The sequence below is a fragment of the Drosophila albomicans genome, chromosome 2R (genome assembly GCF_009650485.2).
Source record: "Drosophila albomicans strain 15112-1751.03 chromosome 2R, ASM965048v2, whole genome shotgun sequence".
Classification (NCBI taxonomy): Eukaryota; Metazoa; Arthropoda; class Insecta; order Diptera; family Drosophilidae; genus Drosophila; species Drosophila albomicans.
The window spans coordinates 31,866,639-31,887,352 of NC_047631.2; the positions used below are offsets into that span (position 1 = coordinate 31,866,639).

General features: G+C 42.2%; 1 protein-coding gene across 1 annotated transcript; it reads left to right on the plus strand.

The window, feature by feature from the left end:
- Positions 1-4,210: 4,210 nt before the first annotated feature.
- LOC117574452 (ankycorbin) lies at positions 4,211-20,283 on the plus strand. The gene is made up of 9 exons (XM_034258289.2): positions 4,211-4,273; positions 6,629-6,902; positions 6,976-7,294; positions 7,357-8,665; positions 8,735-9,433; positions 9,494-10,305; positions 16,882-17,161; positions 17,223-17,343; positions 19,664-20,283. Exons 1-9 carry the CDS (start codon positions 4,211-4,213, stop codon positions 20,089-20,091), a joined length of 4,305 nt encoding a protein of 1,434 aa, XP_034114180.1. The 3' UTR covers positions 20,092-20,283.
- Positions 20,284-20,714: the final 431 nt, after the last annotated feature.

The following is a 20,714-nucleotide window of genomic DNA, read 5'->3' on the forward strand; positions in this document are numbered from 1 at the left end:
CTTTTAAGTTTAGTTCTTGTCGTTTTTAGTCCGCCCGGAAAGGCTTAAAATCACTCGAGCTGCCGTCTTTAGCTTACGCTTAAGCCACAAACCAAACGAAACAGAAACAGAAACCGAAACCAAATATAAAGACCTAAAAAATACTTATAAGTCTATGTGTGTATGTGTGTGTGTTCTGCTTTATGGCCAACCGACGTTGTTTCTTTGTTGCAACTGATTGTTGTTAGGCGCCCCATAAATCTTTGGCGAGTATTTTTTAATGGCGCCCCCCAGCAAATTCTCTCGGTTAATCAGGTGAACGTCGCGGCGATACAGAGCACCCTGACCCAGTTGATGAGGTCGCTAATAAATGGGGACAGGCCAACTGAATTATACCCCATTGAAGTGCTTAAGAAAAAGTTAAATGAATATTAAGTTGGAGTAAAGAAATTTATATCAATTTAAGCTTAACAAAAAAAGGGAAAACTTCATATTTAAGGTACTGAAGAAATAAAGGATTTAATGAGTTTAATTTTCTTTAAGTTTTAAATGTTATTTTATATATTTACAATAGCTTAATAAACTCTTGTAAAAATAATTGCTAGTTTTATAAGAAAAATACAAATTTTACTTAAAGTATATAAATAACTCAGAATTAATACATAGCAAGCACACTCTGTTAGAACTTTTTCTTATTGTTTATGTATTCTCACGGGCATAAGAAATTCCAGAGAGGAAGTTATATTTGTGTAAAATATGTATACGACCTGGTGTACTTGAATTTATTTATAGATTCAAGCTTTTTTAAGGCAAATGCCATTTAATGCAGTCAAGTTCTTGTTAAAGTGAACTTTTGATATTTGAAAATGCAGATTTCAATATGAATATTTAAAGCTTTTAAGCTATTTTTGAGATCCTAGAACATGCTCAAGTTCTTTCCTGAAATATAGGAAAATCTAATAATCTAAGTAGACTTGTTTATGGCAGTCATAATTTCTATAAGATAATAAAAATGCTGATGAATTAAGCACAGGCAAAGCCTCAACAAATTTTCGTTGACTAAAGGAGTTTTGCAGGAAACAAGCAAGGAAAAGAAGAGAAAAAATGTGTAAGGACCTTTTTAACCTGGCGCCATTGAAGTCGTAGCTGTTGCTGTTGCTGTTGATGTTATTGTTGGCTTTGTGGCTTCACTTTTATGTGGCTTGGGCATGTTTTATTTGTTTTGAAAACTATTAAAATGGCATAAACAGGAACAGCAACAGCAACAGCAATAGCCATGGCCAGGGAGTTGGCATTGGGATGGTCTGACGTGCTCTAGACTCGACGCTCAATGGCCAACTGGCAATGCCGAAGTTTTATCTTAACTCGGTTTATGCACACAGCACAGCAAGGGAGGAGAGAGCGAGGGGAAGCAGCTGGTGCTGTTATTGGAGCGCATTGTTGTTGGACGTATTTGATTATCGCATTTCATTTTGTGTTGGGCAAACGTAGAAAGTTAAATGCAAATTCGCATGACACCGACAGCAGTTGCGGCAGCCATGGAATGAGTGGTGGAGAGAGGGGAGTAATGGTGGGGAGCGGCAACAATCACACCAACCATCAACGTAAGAATAACAAAGCCAAAAGCAACAGCAACAGCAACAGCAACAAGAGTAGAACTTTATTTGATGCTGCGTTAAGTCCCTGTCACTCCTCCGTTTCTCACTCTCCTGCTCTCAGCTTGTGACCCCTGGCTTGTTGCTTGTTACCAAGAGAAAAAAGAGGGAGAAGGCTGCTCAAAGTTTTTAGGTATCATTTTGAGTTTATTTGAATTATTCATAATCCGAATGACAGCGTAGGTTCGCTATAAGAAACAGAGAATGTCTCGAGATATGGCCAGGATAAACACTGCAAAAGGCGCAGCCAAGAAACACTCTTTGTACACAAAAAGAACGCAATGCAAATTTCAACCAAAACAAACAAACAAACGAAGGCAAGAAAACAATTTTGATTCCATCAACAATAATATTATCGAAACAATAAATCCCCAAAAAACCGCATCGATAAGTGCGAAAACTTCTTGATTAACAATTCAACGAGGTTATTGATATACTAATAGGGAAGCACTGAAGTCGCGATTTATGGTCTCTGAATTAAAGCAATCAATAGCATTTTTTTAAAATTCCCTTTTTAGTAGTTTGAGTTTGTTAGTTAAAGCTTAACCAATGTTGTGTTTAATATTTACAACTTTAATAATAAGGAAGTGCTTTCTATGCATTTGTAATGATCCTATATATATCTTGATTTATTGACGCTGAATTGAAGCAATTAATAGCATTTTTTAAAATTCCTGTTTTAGTAGTTTCACTTAGTTAAAGCTTAACCAATGTTGTGTTTAATATTCAAAACTTCAATACCAATGAAGTGATTTGTGCTCCATATATCTTGATTTATTGTCCTTGAATAAAAGCAATCAGCACTTTTTAAAATTGCCTCCTTAATAGTTTCACTTTGATAGTTAAACCTCAACCAATATTGTGTTTTAATATTCATAACTTCAATAATAGGGAAGTGCTTTGTTTTTGTAATAATCCTCCATATATCTTGATTTATTGTCCCTGAATAAAAGTAATCATTAGCACTTTTTAAAATTGCCTCTTTGGTAGTTTCACTTTGATAGTTAAAGCTTAACCATGTTGTGTTTAATATTCAAAACTTCAATACCAATGAAGTGATTTGTGCTCCATATATCTTGATTTATTGTCCCTGAATAAAAGCAATCATTAGCACTTTTTAAAATTTCATCCTTAGTATTTTCAGTTCGATAGTTAAAGCTTAACCAATGTTGTGTTTAATATTCATAACTTCCAATTCAAAGTACTGTTGTTTCTGGCAAAACACGCAAATTTTCTGATAGTTTTGCTTAAAGTTTGGCGGCCAATTCTTTTGTTTTTCTTTTGTGTGCAAAAGTTGTGTCTTAGTTCTTTTGGCTGCTATCGAACTATTAGTTGACTCGGTTTAATGTGCAATAAATTGAACTACAACGACTTTGGCATTTGCTGCTGCCGCCTGCCAACAAGGTACACACACACTCAACGCTTTGCCACATTGTTTTCCTTACTCTTACTCTTCTTGCTTGGTTTTTTGGCCAGCTGACAGTCACGCGATTGCTTTGCGCCTGATAAAAATAGAGAGCGACGTGCTTAAAATGTTTTCTAAAAATTGAATGTTGGTTAGAAAAGCAACACATTCAATCATTCTGCCTGACTGCCAAGATAGCAACCCAAACAGACCGACAGACCGAAACTTCTTTGGTTTCACAAATGTGTGCTACGAAGATTGTGTGTGTGTGTGAAGTGTGGAGAAAGGCGACTAGACAATGCACTTTTATTCCAAGTAGTAGCCTTATTTACAAAGCGTTATATTTATGGCTTCCTTATAAAGAATTATGTAAATAAGTATTTTATGGTTGCTACTTTCAACGCTTTATTTTTTCTTTTCTAATGAGCATCCTGTATCAATAGGAGTTACATTAAATTCTGAATACAGATAGAATATGCTACATTATGGAGTAGTTGTCAAACAACATGTTTAGAATTATAGAAATTCCTTTGTTCCAACTTTATGTTGAATAACTAAAGCAAAGCTTTCTTTGACATTCATATTCAACCTTTTCATAACCCTGTTTTGAAGTTATGTTATCCTACTCCATATGACTTTTATGCACTACCAATGCCAGCAATTCATTAATATTTTTACCAAGTACTAAACCCATTCAAACAGTCTTCAACATTACCTTCAATTGCCATGTTTCTTGGCAAAACTGAAGCATTCCTTGTCATAGATAACTTTTTGATATGCTTGAATTACGAGTGTACTCTCTCTCTCTCTCTCTGTCTCTCTGGTTGTATCCTTTAGCTGTGGAGTGAAAGTGGAACTGGGTTTCGTCAGCGTCATCGAAGCATGGCCTTAGACCCAATATCGTCCTGCTGCACGTATAAAATGGCGCTGATTCCGACAATTTGGCAAACATTTTTGGTATAACATTTTTGGGTTTGCGTGCCACACTCATCGTCTTAGTAGTATTCGTTGTTGTTGTTGTTGTCGTCGTCGCATTGCGAACTTTGCAGGCAGCGTAAAGTTTTAGCATAGTTCCTCGATGGTGGCGACAGTATTTTTTCAGCACTTGACATGTTTTGACACGCGCAAAACGGCGAACGCGGCAAAACGCTTTTGCAACGGGCTCGTTAAGATGTTCGCCAACACGCTGGAGTTTGATGTTGTGCTGCGCGCCAAAATGGCCCATGTGAATCTGGTAGAAGAAGAAGAAGGGAGGGAAAGGGGAAGTTTATAATACACACCTCGATAGTGGCAAAAATTCACCACGTTGCCAGCGAAGGCGCGTTGCCAATCGCAACCGGCAAACGTAAAATGCGGCACTTGCACTTTCCAAAGCGACGCCAAAAAAAAAATAAACGCTGTTTGTTTATGTTTGTTTTTGTTGTCGTTGTCGTTGCTGGCCCGTTGCGGCGTTGTGGCCATTGTTGCTTTAGTTACTAACAAGCAACGGCCGCAGGCGGGCCGCAAATGAAAAGTAATTTTCAATTATTTATACCTATCACAATTTTCACGTGATTAACGCGAAAATATGTTCAATTATTAATTGTTAAGCTGCTATTTAACATGTTGCACTCGAAACTCCTTCTCGTCGTCGTTCTCGTCGTCAGTGTTGTTGTGAATTTTGTGAAATATAAATTATTTAATTACATACGCTACGCTGCTTTCTCCATACCGAAAACAACAACATTGACAACATCAACTGGTTGGGGCAATGCATACATCGCACATTTGAATAAATATTAACATAAATTAATTGCAAAAAAAAAATTAAAAACAAGAAACCGAGAAATAAATGTGGAAAAAACAACACAAGCCAAATAAATACAAAAAAAAACATTTGAGTGTAATTAAAGTATGTCTTCCAACAAGCACGATTTCGATTCGCATTTGTTGTTGCTGTTGCCTGAAAGGGTCAGCGGGAGACGCAGCGGAGACAGCGGGGGGGAGCAACACATACGCAATTAATAATCCCACAATTTATTAAACAGTTTCGCTGTAAAATGCAAATGACGTTTTAATTAGTTTATTAATCGTTTCGCATTTTGCATTACGTCTGTCCTTGTTGTGGATGCTGTTCGCTGTTCGTTGTTGTTGCTGTTGCTGCTCGTCGTCTCTTTAGCCGCCAGCGCATGCATTGAATTATTATTGCATACTTTGAGGCGCGCATTGGAAAACGCGTGATCGATTGCAGCGCGTTTGAAGTTTGTTTAAGCTGACAGATTGCCGAACGCCGGCAGCGTTGTATTGTTTATTGTGCTTTATAGTTTTATTAGATATAATTTATTTGCAAATTTCAATAGTGAGTTAAGCCTTAATACAACAATTTCGGTAACTCATTATTAAATTATTATTATAGTTCTTAAAATATACCAAATAAATACCACAAAAATACTGAAATATACTTTAGGATATATTTGGTATATCGATATATCCTCTCAAGCCCTGTGGTATTGCGGTACTTAAAATATACCAACATAATATACCGCAAATACAAACATATACTAAATGCTTTATTGAATATATTGATATACTATTACTTTGAAAATGCACAGCACAACAAAGCAGTATTATACTTAAAATATACCAAATTAATATACCACAAAAATACTGAAATATACTTTAGGATATATTTGGTATATCGATATATCCTTTCAAGCACTGTGGTATTGCGGTACTTAAAATATACCAACATTATATACCGCAAATACAAAAATATACTAAACGCTTTATTTGATATATTGATATACTATTGCACGGCAGTGCGGTATTATACTTAAAATATACCAACATAATATACCACAAAATACTAAAATATACTAAAGGCTATATTTGGTATATTGATATGGTACTACATTCAAAATATACCCTGGCGTGCAAAATATACCAGATACTAATATCTATATTCGGTATATTGATGTCGTACTTCATACAAAATGTACCACAGAGTGCAATTTAAAAGCCAAAGAAACTATGACCTCAAACTGCCTGCTATAATACAATTGTTAACCAAAGTATTTGGTAAACTTAAAAGAATTTTATGTTTCCACAGTAAATGGTAAATGGTCAATTGGCTTCATTTGATTATATAATAAATCTGCCAATGATATGACCGTATTCATTCGCATCACACTTGGTCAAATAATAATCAATATATTTGTGTTTGATGAATATTTGCAAATAATTCGGACAGCATATTTTGCATGCGATCAACAGGATTTTAATTTCAAACCATTTATAAATGAATATAATTAAAAATATATGGAATTTTAAAAGGCAATTTCATTTCTAAATGAAATAATTGGAATTTCGAAAGTGACTCGAACATATTTGGTAAACCAGGACAACAAATATTAATGCATAAAAGCACTAAACTTTAAATGGATGGCATAAGCATAACTCTGTCATAAGCGTGTGAAAACTGGGATCTCTCAATAAAGTGCATTCCTTTCACATTTCTATATCTACATCCACTTGCATTTCCATTTAGTATTTTTCTACTATTTCATTCCTCTCACTCTCTGTTTTTTTTTTCTTGTGTTCGTTTTTGCAGCCCCAATTGCTGCGGCAACGTGACCGTAGCAACCGCAACGCGCTGCATTATTGTGCGGCGCAGGACTTGGAGCAGACGCGCGACCTCGTGGCGGCGGCAAGCATTGCGATAGCAGCTCCCGAGCTGCTCGAGTCGGCCGATGAGGATGGCTTCACGCCGCTTCACTTGGCTGTTATTCAGGGCAACTTGGCGATGGTCAATTTGCTGCTAGCGAACAAAGCCGATGTGAATGCGGTGGACAATGAAGGTCACTCCGTGGTGCACTGGGCAACGGGTAAAATACAGCAAAAAAAAAGAGTTCAACTCTTTACTCAAATAACTCTCTATCTCTCTCTCTCTCTGTGTAGTGTGTGGCGAAATTGAGGCATTGCGGGCTGTGCTGGCAGCTGGTGCCAGTGTGGCCAAGCCCGATGTGAATGGCGGCACGCCGCTTCACTATGCGGCACAAATGTGCGGCGCCAGCTACGACAGCAAACTGCAGTCGAACTCCAATTCCAGCAAGCTGGCGCTCGAAATTCTTGGCATACTCTTGTCCCATCCACAGACCAGTGTCGATGTCCAGGACAAGGATGGACGACAGCCACTCCTCTGGGCCGCCTCCGCTGGGTCAGCCAAGGCTGTCATTGCGCTGGTGAAAGCAGGAGCTCGCGTGGAGAGTTGCGATAAGTGGGTGGCACAGAAGTTAATCACTTGCTTTCTTATTTAACTCCTTTCTTTTTTCTCCACAGAGATGGCTTGACTGCTCTGCACTGCGCTGCTTCGCGTGGCCACACCGAGTGCATTGACACGTTGATCAGCTTGTGCGGAGCTCCCACAGATCTCATTGACTCGAATGGCTGCACAGCTTTGCATTATGCTGTTACCTTGGGTCATGCGGATGCCACAGCGCGTCTCCTCGACTTAGAGGCGGATCCCAATCGTCAGGATCGAAAAGGACGCACGCCGGCGCATTGCGGTTGCTCGAAGGGACAATTTGAAACGCTGAAGTTACTTAAAGAACGCGGTGCGAATTTGTGGCTGCGCAATGCCAAAGGAGATCTTCCGCTGCATGAGGCAGCTGCCTCGGGGCGTCGCGAGTTGCTCGAGTGGCTGTTGGTGCAGCGACCCAAACAGGTGAACACCACCAGCAACGATGGACGCAGTTTGCTGCACATTTCGGCGGCCAACGATTACACGGACATGTGCAAGTTGTTGCTTGACTATGGCGGCGATGTGAATGCTTTATACAGGAATTCGCGTGGCATTGTTTTGACTCCTTTGGATTGTGCTTTGCAGCGTGGACATCGCTCCACGGCCAAGTTTCTGCAGTCGCATGGCGGGCAGCCATCGAGCAAATTGCGTTTGGCAGCACGTCGTGGGAATCCGTTTCATGAAGGCGCTGCAGCGGATCCTGTGCGTCCCTTGAAGTACGTGGAGAAGGAGGAAGTGCACGATCTGCGTAGCTCCAAGAAGTATGTTGTGTATCTCAAGCGCACAGACTCCGATGGTAACGCAGAGCAGGCTGAAGAGGAGGGCGAGGGAGATGATTGCAGCTGCACGGAGCAATCGTATCGCAAGGAGCAGCGATTGCAGCACATTTGCCGACGTCACAAACGTCGCCAGCTTCGACGACGCACAAACAGTTGTGGCGAGAACAAGCACGAGAAGTGCAGCGACATTTGTCGCTCCAAGAGCAACATTGAGATCAGGCGTCGCAAGTCAAGAGAGCGCTATGCGAGCACAAGTGATTGCGACAACGATGAGGATGAAGATGAGGAGGAAGATTCCTGTGAGAATTGTTGCTATCACAAGCGACAGAAACAGCGCGTGGTGCAACGCAAGCGTACAGTTTCCACGCGTCGTTGTAAGTCCGAGAAGTTGGGGGATAGCGAAGAGGAGGAGCACAGCGAAGGGGAAAAGCAGGACAAGAAGTCAGCAGAAGAGTCTAAGAAGGTGGAAATAGCTAAGGAGTCTAGTGAAGACAAAGGGCAGATTGCAACTGCAACAACAGCTGCAATTGCACCAGCAACCACAGCAGCAACTCCGCCAGCAACCTCAGCTGCAACTCCAACTCCAGCTGCAAGTGAAGCAGCAACTCCAGCAGCAATTCCTTCAACAACTGTTAAGGAAGGCACCTTTATCAAATCGCCGCCGCAAAGCGCCAAAAGCGAGAAGCCAGCTGAACCAGCTCCCGAAAGTCTAAAGGTAGCAGAGACCAATGCTGTGGAGCTAACTGATGAGGAACAGGAGGCAGCCAAGTCTGTGGTTACCCAAGTCGATGTGCATCACGATGCTGCAGAAGAATCCCCAGATGCAAAGCAGGAGCTGAGTGAAGAAGATACCAAATTGGTGTCCAATGAAGTCGAACAGATGATCAAAATTGCTGCCACCGCGTTGAGCAGCGAGTCCAAGAGCTCCACCGATGATGCTTCAGTCAAGGAGCAACCCGAGCCAGCTAAAGAGCCTCCTGCCACTGAAGAGGCAGTTAAGCCCGAAGTTGTTGCTGCTGAAACAGTTGTTGCTGCCGCGCCCACGCCCACTGCCACACCCACACCCTCGGTTGCTAAGCCAGCAACAGCCGAGCAACCACAGCAGCAGCAACCAACAGAGAAGCAGCTGCCCGTTGAGGCTGAAAAACCAGTGCAGCTGCCAGCTGAGCCCAAAGTGAGTGAGTCGAAAGTTGCCCCAACACCGAAAACGACGCCGACGACGTCGACCTCGAACCCAACGCCATCGAAACCGCAGACTGAGCCCAAAAATCCACAGCAAAAGCCGCCAGCCGCACAGCCCCAACCACAGCAGCAGCAGCAGCCACAGCCACAGCCTGTGACTCAGCCACAGCAACAGCAACAACAGCAGCAGCAACTTCCTAAGTCTCAGCCTCAGCCTCCACAGCAACCACAACGCGAACAGGAATCTAGACGCTCCTTTACGCTGCTGCCCTCGGATTCGGCTGATGATGAACCCTCAGCAACTGTTGCCCCCTCCGCAACAACCAACAATAATAACGCCAACGAACCGGAGCGCAAATCCAGCTTCACGGTACTCAAGAGCGATGAATCGATGGGCGAGTTGGAGGATTCGCCGCGTCCCAAAGAGCTGGACTTTGCCAGCAACAGTCAAGTGTTTCAAGTGATGCACGATGGCAACGGCAGCTCGAAGTTGCCCAGTGCCTCGGAGTTGGATAAAGGAGAGTACGATTACGAGGAGTACGACGAGGGCGATGATGATGACGGTGGCATTGACCCAGAGCATGACAGCGCCTTGCGTCGCTTCCTTAGCAGCGGCAATCGTCATGGAGTGGCAGGAGATGCTGGAGAAATTGCTGTGACTAGCGATGTGACTGGCTATGATGGACTCTCGAATGGAAGGAAGCGACGGCTGAAGAAACGCGTGCGCAGCGGCGCCAAGACGCGCAGCAATTGGAAGCATGCGCAAGAGTCGCGGGACAGCAGCAATGCCGCCGGCTTGGCTACCACGAGTAAGGATCAGGACTCGGGCTTCGAGCCAAGTCCGCGTGCGGAACGCACCAAGATTCCCACGCCGCGGAGTTCGCACACAGCGATGCCGCGTCGTCCCATTTATGCCACACTTGATGGCAGGTCGTGCAGTAGTCGGCTGGAGAATCGCAAGCCGGGGGATAAGGGAGCGTGTGATATGGGCGCCGTGACACGTTCCATACAGCGCAATATACGCAGGTAAGTGTGGCAGATTGCCGGTAACTGATTCCTCAGCGTTTAAGTGGCCAATGACCAAGATTCATTCACTTAAATTAATCACCACGGCGCGCTGTTGATTTGCCCAGTTCCTCGCCGCTTCCTTACCTTACTTTTCCTCCTCACTTCGCTCCCTCCCTCGACTCGAGGTCTGGCCGTAGATTTATTTACTTGATGCTTGATTTTAATCAACTTGAATGTCCCAGAGCCGTCGGAGCATTCATCCTGAATTCGCATTATATCACGCACGCTGCCCCTGGGCAGCCGCCACCGCCAAAAGCCACCGCAATCCTCGCAGCTGACGTCGCTCTCTGTAATATAATCAAAGTGGCGGCCACTGCGTCGCGTCTCTGCGAATTGAGCTGAATTGTGTTGGGCCGCCTTAAAGTTAATTTAGTTGGGCACTTAATAGCCTTGGCAACATTTCTCATTTTTTAACATGGCGCCATTGTTGCTGTTGTTGTTGGCGGCCCGGTCAACAAATAAATTGGCCAGCTTCCGCTTGCCATAAAAATACGCGCGCTTTAAAGTTATCATAATGCGGTTAAAGGCAATAAACGTGGCATTAATGTCCATTCGCCATGTACTTGGGCATTAACGATGACCCCCTCATGCAACCCCTCCCAGAAATACCCTTAGCTTTAACCGCAATTGTACCAAGTGCTAGCCATTATCATCTACATTGAGTGGCCGGAGGGGGCAAACAGTTTGCCAACAACACACAAAAGGGATATCAATTAATAAAAGTTCTTAATTGAGCCATTTCTGTGCTCTCAGCTGAAGACAATGGCAATTGTGATTGCAATCTAGGATATGAATTTTAATCTGATGTAATAAATGCTAAATGCTAAACAATAATCATTGTTAGAGCATAAGGATAAAGCAATAAATAGGAATGAATAACTAATAATAACAATTAATATTAAATACATTTTTAATAGCCTTATGTTTATACCAACTAGCTTTTGTCCGCCTTGAGCTGTTTGCTGCGGTACTTGAAATTAGCTTCTCAGTCGACTGTCAAATGCACGCGTTATTAATGAGTATGCCACGCTATTCTAGCCACTACTGTGGCCACTAACACACAGCGATCACAATCAAGAGCGGTTGACAGCTGTCCGGCAATTAATGAGCCAAGAAATATGTATGTAGAGCACTTCAGAATGTGTGGCTTGGGCAGTTCGTAAAAGCTGTTCACATTGAAGCAGACGTGACTGTTGCATATACATAGCTGAACTGCTTGATTAAAAAGTTTGCACTGCTTGACCGCAGAAGACTGGTTCACACTTGGGCATATCGAAGACGTGCTCTCCTCACTCTATTCCAGATCATTTTCCTACGGCCAAAAGCAATAAATAGGAATGAATAACTAATAATAACAATTAATATTAAATACATTTTGAATAGCCTTATGTTTATACCAACTAGCTTTTGTCTGCCTTGAGCTGCTTGCTGCAGTACTTGAAATTAACTTCTCAGTCGTCTGTCAAATGCACGCATTATTAATGAGTATGCCACGCAATTCTAGCCACTACTGTAGCCACTAACACACAGCGATCACAATCAAGAGCGGTTGACAGCTGTCTGGCAATTAATGAGCCAAGAAATATGTATGTAGAGCACTTCAGAATGTGTGGCTTGGGCAGTTTATAACAGCTGTTCACATTGAAGCAGACGTGACTGTTGCACATACATTGCTAAACTGCTTGTTTGCACTGTTGCACTGCTTGAGCGCAGAAGACTGGCTCACACTAGGGCATATCGAAGCAGTGCTCTACTTCTCACTTTTTTCCAGATCAACTGCCTAAGCAAATTCAAGCAGTGCCTTCCTTCTCACTCTTAAGCAGATCAATTGCCTAAGGCTAAGCAAAAAGCAAGCAGTGTGCGAAAAAAGCACTTTCGCTTGCTTTAAATATTTATACAGTCTGTCCTTGGTTTATGAGATACATTATTAATTAATAGTCAATAATATTGATTATTTTTCAATTAAATATTTTCGCGCTTTTAATTAATTCATAGTTGGCCAGAGATGTTTGCGTTGATAAACGCATCCGCAACGGATGCTATTACGAGTTTTCACTCCCCCCCTCCCCATTCTCCATTTCACCTTTCTCCACACACACACTTTCGCTGGCCGGATGTGCGAATATGCGTAGAAGAAACAAACAATTGTCGAAGCGTTATTTATTATTATTAATATAATAATTTGCTGGGGCGATAATTAAGTTGTTTTTGAACAATGAAATTCAATTTTTCAATAACGCAAATCAATTTAAATCAGTGCAGAGAAACAATCTAAATTGCATTATATGAAAATGAATAACAATAGCGCGGATGGATTTTATTTATTGCTGTTGCAAATTAACAATGCGAAACAAATTTCTGAGCTTAAGCTGAAAGTGTATTTTTAGTCAGAGAGAGAGGCTTGGCTTTAAAAACCTTTAGCGAGATGTTTGTTTCTGATTGCTGATTTATTTTAATTTATACGGAACGGCAGCAAAATCTGTGCGCTTCTGCCCATCCCTTTGACTGTGTGTTGTCATTAGCTGAAATGCTCATTTCCGGCAAAGAGTTGCGCATTTTAATTAAGTGGCAAGGTCTCCAGCCCAGCCCAACCCAACCCACGACCAACGACCACCTGCGGTAAGTGTTTTGTTTATGCAAAAGCTGGCGCAAAATATGAAAATAGGACGCAGCTTGCAGTCGCGACGTCGAGTTGAGTTGAGGCAGGCGAACATTAACAAGGCGCTAATACTAATTGTAAGTGGAATTAGCGGAGATTAGCGGGTGAATCTTGAAGCAAAGACGAAGACGAAGGGTGACAAGCGACAAGCAAACACAGTTAGACAATTGGCATTTGTTTTAACGACCTTGTTGCGGATATCCTTGCGATGCGAAGGTATTAAACGCAGAACTACAACTTTAGTTGAACAATCTTAAACAATTTCCCCATTCTAAATTTGTGTTTGCCATTTTAAGCCTGCCGGGATTAGAGTTCAAGTTCAAGCGAACTGCAAGTATTAAGTCAATTGTATTTGGTAATTAAAGGATTTGCATAGGCCACGCTAGAAACTTGGCAAAACTTAATTAAATTTGCAGTAAGCACACTTTTATTAATTTTCGTAATCTGCGCCCCGGGCTATGAATAAATTTACCAAGCCAAAGCAAACGAACGAAGTAAAGGAGGAGGGGAAAAGGAAACAAAATTCATAAATAAAAAATAAATAATACATTTTTCACTTGACTAATGAAAATATTTACGCGACGGGGCCGTTCACTCGGTTTGCATAAGCTGAGCTCCATCCCAACCAAAAAAAAGGACGTGTAAGGAAGCCAATGCAAATACGCAATGCGTATACGCAATGTGCGCCAAGACAAACAAGGCGGCAAAGTCTTCCTTTGCCAACTGTAACGAAATCGTTTTTTTTTGTCGACACTGAGTGTGAGTCAATTAATTCTTGTAAAATACATAAAAATCCAAACGAAATCCACTCGGGGCCGAACTCGCTTCAGCTTCAGCTTCAGCCTCTGGGTTGTGGGAGAACCAACAAAAAAAAGCGAGAGAGGGAAAAAAAACACGAAAAGTAAAAGTATATAAATGTAGAGAAGCAGCTGCAAATCTAAAGCACCCGGTAGAATACTCTCTTGGCTAGCTTCTGACTGCTGCACCATGAAAAGTGTGTAAATAGAGAATTTTATTTATATCAGTGGCATGTTTGTTTATTTTCCTTTTTTATTTCGCATTTTATTTTTGCTTGTTGCTGTTGTGGCAACTTTATTTTGCTTTTTCGCTACGGCTCTGAACAGATTAAAATTTTATCTGACGCATAAATTAAACAAATAACTTGCCAGAGCAAGGCCTGCTCTCTCTTTCGCTCTCTCTCCCCCTCTCTCTCTCTCTCTCTGTGTGTCCCAGCAGCACAGGTGAGATTTGAGATTTGGGATTTATAATGTGCGCTCACGTAATTGACATTGTTAAATATTTGGATTTCGTTTTTGCCGTCGTCCAACTTTCGCTTTGCCTCACTTTGTCCTCTGTAAATGTGTGTGTGTATGTGTTTGAATGTGTGTGTGTGTGTGATGTCCTTGCGGATTATCTGCTGCTTGCCAGTTTGCCAAACGTGAGTCTATTAGGCCAAAACGTATTTATGGATTACTATTTTCCAGCACATATTTAATAAATATTCTACACCCAAAACCACTTTGTCAGCTAATGTGCCCAGCCTTTACTTCTATCTCTCTCTCTCTCTCTTTCTCTCGCCATCTCTTTCTCTGTGACTTTAACTTGCTCAGCTTTTTAAGCTGCGCTCTTGAAACTTTTGAGCTGCAGCCTCAGGAAGTTTGGCGCTTCGATGAAAAATGAGGCGAGAAACTTTTGGCCCCGAAAAAAAAGTGCGACGAATTTTGAGCGGCTTTTTGTGTCGATGCGAATCGTCAAAGCAGCCTCAACGTTGCCTCTGGCTAAAATATAGAATGCAACAAAGTGCGCAAATATGTGCCTGGAGTGTGTGTGTGTGTTTGTATGTGTGTGTCAGCCGAAGGTTTCTTAAATCGTTTGCATTTTTGTTTGCTTTTGTTGTTTATGCATTGCAAATTGCTGGCAGGCAAAAGCGATGTTGTTGTTGTTGCAACAGTTGCATTTGTTAGTGCAGCTTGTGGAGCGCTTAATTTCTTTGCATTTCGTTGTCACTCGCCATGGCGACGTTGTCAACAGTCCCCGCCCCCCCTGCCTCTGCCTTCTTCACCCGGTTTTCGGGCCGTGTTTCCACTCCATCCACTTTGGTGCAACGCGCACTTTTTGCTTGTCACATTTGTGTCACAAACAGGATGCCGTCGGCGGCAGAGTCGCAGAGTGAAGGGGAAGTGGAGGCAGGGAAGGAAGAGGCGTGGGTGTGGGCGTGGGCGTGACAGTGAGTCGGTCACTGAAAAATGTAGCACACAAAATCAACGCGCAGCAAGAAAATGCAATGAAAGTTGTGCTAAGCGAACGTAAAACGGAAACGGAAATCAGCAGCAGCAGCAACAGAGAAAAAGAGAGAGAAAAAATAGCAATAAAAAAAATGTGCCAAGGACACTATTGCAAAAACTATTTGCGCTGGCTGAAAGTGGCGAGCGTTGGCCAAGGCTGCAGAGAGCAGAGAAGAGGAGAGGGGAGAGGAGAGATGCAGCTGAGTGAAGCCAAAGCGAGGCGTAAAATTGAAAAGCGCTTCGGCAAACAAGCCACAGTTAGAGAGCTGCGGATAGAGATGATGATGGCCGATGGCCAATGGGAATGCAGATGCATCAGCATCTCAGATAGAGATGTAGTTGTAGCTGTAGTTGTAGTTGAAGATGGCCCAAAGAGATGGCAGGCGGCTAAACAAGCGGAAGAGAGATTCAAGCCCAAGTAGCTGCGGTTTTTGCAAGAGATTCCAGAGAGCACCCAGAAGGGGCAATTTGTTACGCAGTTTTAACGCTGCAAGCAGCACTTTGCGTTTACCTTTACCTCCTTCATTTTTTCCCCCTTCCAACCCCTTTTACCTTGCTCATTATTTGGCCAATTGCTGTGCGGCTTTTTGTGCCTTTCTATTCCTCTTTTTTTTCGTTGTCGTTTTTGTTTCAAAGTCAAATTGTTTCGCATAATTTTGCCGTGCAGCCAAGTGGCGAACAGTGTCAAGCATAAACTGCCTGCCAACCATCGCTTCCCCTCTCCCCTCTCGCTCCCCTCTCCATCCTTTGCTGCTGCATTAACAATTTGAGCGCGCTGCTCAACGTTGCGAAGTGCACTCGACAAATTTGCTCAGCTTAGAAGCCGCAGTTGATTTGCCAAACGAACAAAGTTTCAAGTGCCTTTAAAAAGGCATCTTAAAGCCGAAATCTGAAATTTGAAATCTGCTGCTCGAATGTTGCCAAAAGCCAACCAACCAGTCAGCGGCGTCATTTCAATATTTGCTTAGTTTTTAATAAAATTTTCAATTAGATTTTATGCCATGGCTTTTCGCTCGGCTTTAATTTGACTCGCTAGCAAACTCGCTTCGCTCTCCCACTCACTCTCTCTCTCTCTCTGCCTTTATGTGCTCTCTCAATTATTAATAGAATTTTTTTGCGCGCACGCACTTTAGTATTTTTGAAATTTTAATAACATGATGCCTTTTATTGCGCTTCGCGCATTGTGCGCATTGTGCGGGTGGAGCAAACGTTGTTAACCCTCTGGAGGGGGAAGGAAGGATGATGCTGCGTGGGGAGGAGGGGTCACAGCGGGCGCACGGCCTTTTGTTTGCCTCGCGAAATATCAAAATGACAATTTACGTACATTTGCAAACATTTATTTTATGCGCGGGCTTCGCAAAGCTCGAGCTCTTGATGATGATGATGAGATGGCAGAAAAACATCAGACGATAGACGACTGAAGAGACAGCAGACAGACAGACGGACAGACAGACAGACAGACTGGGAAAGCGAAGCCGGAAGAATGAGAACAATGCTGCGCTTTTCTTTTGTGGCATGCGTTGTCATGACGACCAATACAAATTCATCTATTACTTGCGTCTTTTTTATGCTTCCCTCCTCCTCCTTCAGATACTACATGGAGCGCAAGATCTTTCAGCATCTGTTGGAGCTCAAGTCGCTGCAGATACGCTCGAACAAACTGAACGAATCGGTGCTGGTGAAGCGAGCCGTTGACGACTATCACAAATCGTGTGTGTTGCTCGGCGGTGAAACTGGCACAAGGCTGAGGCGATACAATTTCAGCGAGTATACGTTCAAGAATTTTGAGTTGTTTCTCTACGAGACGCTCAAGGGACTGCAGAAGCCGGGCACGAACAACTTTCAGAACATCAACGAGGTCTACGAGGAGGTAAGCATAACCTAACTAGCAATACTTTGAGCTCTCACTCTTTCTCTTCTTCTTCTGACAGGCCGAGCGACGTCTTAGCCCCGACTACAATGCGTATGAGAAGGCGCTGCAGTGCACGACAAAGACGCATCGTTGTCTTCATGCAGCTCACGCCTACACCGGGATTCCGTGTGCCGCGTATAGTAAGTCAGAGAGGCCAATGCTAAGCCCCTAAGCGGCTCTTTGAAAGCGTGAAAAATGGCACCAGCAACACTAACAGCAACAGCAACAGTAGCTGGCCAAACGAGTTGTTGCCATCTTTCTTTTTATACCCGCTACCCATAGTGTAGAAGGGTATTATAACTTTGTGCCGGCAGGAAATGTGTGTAACAGGTAGAAGGAGGCATCTCCGACCCTATAAAGTATATATATTCTAGATCAGCGTCAACAGCCGAGACGATATAGCCATGTCCGTCTGTCCGTCCGTCCATATGAAACACTGGATCTCAGAGACTATAAGAGATAGAGCTATAATTTTTTTTGACAGCATTTGTTATGTTTGCACGCAGATTAAGTTTGTTTCAAATTTTTGCCACGCCCACTTCCGCCCCCGCAAATCATAGAAATCGAATTACAAGCCTAATTTTAAAGCTAGAGTTGCGAATTTTGGTATATACAATAATGGGTAGCGGGTATCTCACAGTCGAGCACACTCGACTGTAACTTTCTTACTTGTTTTTTTTTTTGCTGCTGCTGTATTCTTTGTTGAGTGGGTCAAGCGGAATTCAAAGCAACACACAAACTGAAAACGCGTGGGCGCCAAATGCGCCGACAGCATTAAAATAAATCCTAATTACGAGCAGTTTATTCATTTGACCAAGCAGCTGAGCAGCAGCAGCAGAAAAAATATATTAATATATATATTTTGCTGCTTTTTCGGACGCCTTTTCAACTTTTATTACAGTGCCGCTGTAAAGGATGCGTCCGGCTTAGGCCAAATTAAAAACGCATTCATTTCTATGCCAAGCCACCCTCAATGTGGCGCTGTTTATGCTCGAGACAGACAGTCAAGTCAACACTAATCCGCAGCCTGAAAACGCGCTTAATCCTCAACCCAGCTGAGGCGTCTCTCACTCTCTTGTTGCAACAACAAAAATATTAAGTCGTTAGCCTCAGAAGCAACCCCACTCAACTGGGCAATTGGCTTTTTTCGCGAATGCAAGTTGAAATGTTACAGTACTTTCTTTTTTATACCCGCTACTCGCTAGGGTAGAAGGGTATTATAAACATATGCGAGAAGTGCAACAGACTCTATAAAGTATATAAGAGCCATGTCCATCTGTCTTTCTGTCCGTCTGTCTGAAAATTGGGATGCGATCAGATAAAAACTTTAGAACTTTTTCAAGAAATAATTTTCTATAGTAAAAAAACGCCAACTGCAATCGGACCTTAGTTCTTTAAAACTATTTTCTAAAACCATACCAAAAAAAAAAAATACTAAAATATACCGCAAGCCATATTTGCGAGCCAACAATATCGAATATTTTATAATCTATAGTATATTTTACATACACATTATCGATATAACATTTACATATTTCAGTATTTTTTGTGCTTGGTATATTTTGAATTTAGTACTATATAAATATACCAAATATAGCTTTCGGCAAATTTTTTACGCAATAATATATTAATGTATCAATGTAGTATTTACATTATCGATATACCATTTCGGTATATTTTGTGCTTTATGGTATATTTTCAATGTAGTACAATACAAATATACCAAATATAGTTTTCGGTAAATTTTGTACCCAATAGTATATTTTTAATGTAGTATTTACATTATCGATATACCAAATATAGCTTTCGGTATATTTTGTACTCTATGGTATATTTTAAATTTAGTAAAATATTGATATACAAAATAAAGCTCTCTGTATATTTTGTAATCTATGGTATATTTTAAATGTAGTACATTATTAGTATGTCAAGTATAGCTTTCAGTGTAAATGTCGTACATTATCGATATACCAAATTCATTTTTCGGTATATTTTGTACTATATGGTTTATTTTGAATATAGTGCAATATCGATATACTAAATATAGCTCTCAGTATATTTTGTATTATATGGTATATTTTCAATGTAGTATTATTGATATGCTTAGTAAAGTTTTCAGTACTTTATGGTATATTTGAAATGTCATACATTATCGATTTACTAAAATCTTTACCTTTGGTATATTTTTGTAGGTTAGTATGGTATTTATGAGGAATATAGTTATACTGAAAATGGGTACCGAGTACCTCACAGTAAAGCATAAGCAACTGTAGCTTTCTTTCTCGTTTGTTATTGCAATTTTAAAGAGTGTTTTGCTGACCGTCTGACACCTGACACATGTCTCTCACTCTCGTTCACTCCTCTCTCGAGTCTCATAAAAATGGCATGCACTTAATTAGGCTGATCGCCAAAGATCATTAATCTAACTCGAGGTTTCTCTCTCTCTGTGTGTATCTGCAGTTCCCATGATGAATCACCACACGATGCCCAAGTTTGGATTTGGACCATATAAAAAAGCCGGCAGCGTCAGCAGTTTTTATCTGCCAAAAATACTGACCAGCGGACGCGCCACAAGCGGACGCACAGGAGGTGGAAGCGGAGGCGGAGGCGGCGTTGGAGTTGACATTGGCGTGGGCTTCGGGGGGCTGGGGGGCGGGGGGAAATGCAGCCACAAAGTTGCACTGGAGCTGTCACACGGAAAGAGTAAACAACTAATTTCACTGCCAGCGGATAAGTTGGACAGCAATAAACGTTACTATGTGACGTTCACAGTTAAGGATTCGCCGGGCCAGTCTGCAGTCAGCGAGGCGCATAAACAAAGTCAGCAACAGCAACAACAATTGCAGCGGCAATCGAGTTGTGCTGGTGGCGATGCGAGCGGCAAGTAGCACGTTGCGTATACGTAATGTGGCTTTACTTTTGCTGTGGCCCTGTGGTTTGCCCATTGCAATATTACCCATACGCAGTGTGTGCCCAACAGCAGCAGCAGCATCATCATCATCATCGTCATCGTCGTCGTTGCGCCAAATGCATTAAAACAATGCGACATTTTGTTCTTTTGCTGTGCTTTTTATGCGACCGCCCGCTGTCCAACTGCGCGCTTTTGTTGCTGCCTCTGCTGCCTCTGCTGCCTCTGCTGCTTTTTGGTCCTGCTTCCTGTGTTGTTTTTGCTGCACTTTAAGATGGCCAACTGCTGATAATGGATGATGGCGCTGCGCTGCGGCTGTCAGTTGAAGTTGTCACGCCAGCAGCGTCAGCAGCGGCAACAGCAGCTTGAATTACTTATGTAGAACCTCTTCTCTGTCTCTCTCTCATTCTCTCTGGCCTCCATTTCCTCTTTCCTCTACTAAAAGCAGTTGTTCAGCTGCCTCTCTCTCTCTCTGTCTCTCTTCTTTATCCTCTATCTCTTGTGTTGAATTCTGTTTTGTTTGCTATTCGGCTGTTTGTCTGTTAGCGCTCTTGTTGCGCTTTTATTTCACTTTTTCATTATCATTTCTTTTTTTTCCATTTC

Excerpts from the sequence above, each read along its gene's own strand:
- LOC117574452 (XM_034258289.2), top strand. The coding sequence starts at position 4,211 with ATGTTCGCCAACACGCTGGAGTTTGATGTTGTGCTGCGCGCCAAAATG. Across the intron at positions 6,903-6,975 it reads CGTGGTGCACTGGGCAACGG|TGTGTGGCGAAATTGAGGCA; the intron begins GTAAAATACAGC and ends CTCTCTGTGTAG. Across the intron at positions 17,162-17,222 it reads TCAACGAGGTCTACGAGGAG|GCCGAGCGACGTCTTAGCCC; the intron begins GTAAGCATAACC and ends TTCTTCTGACAG.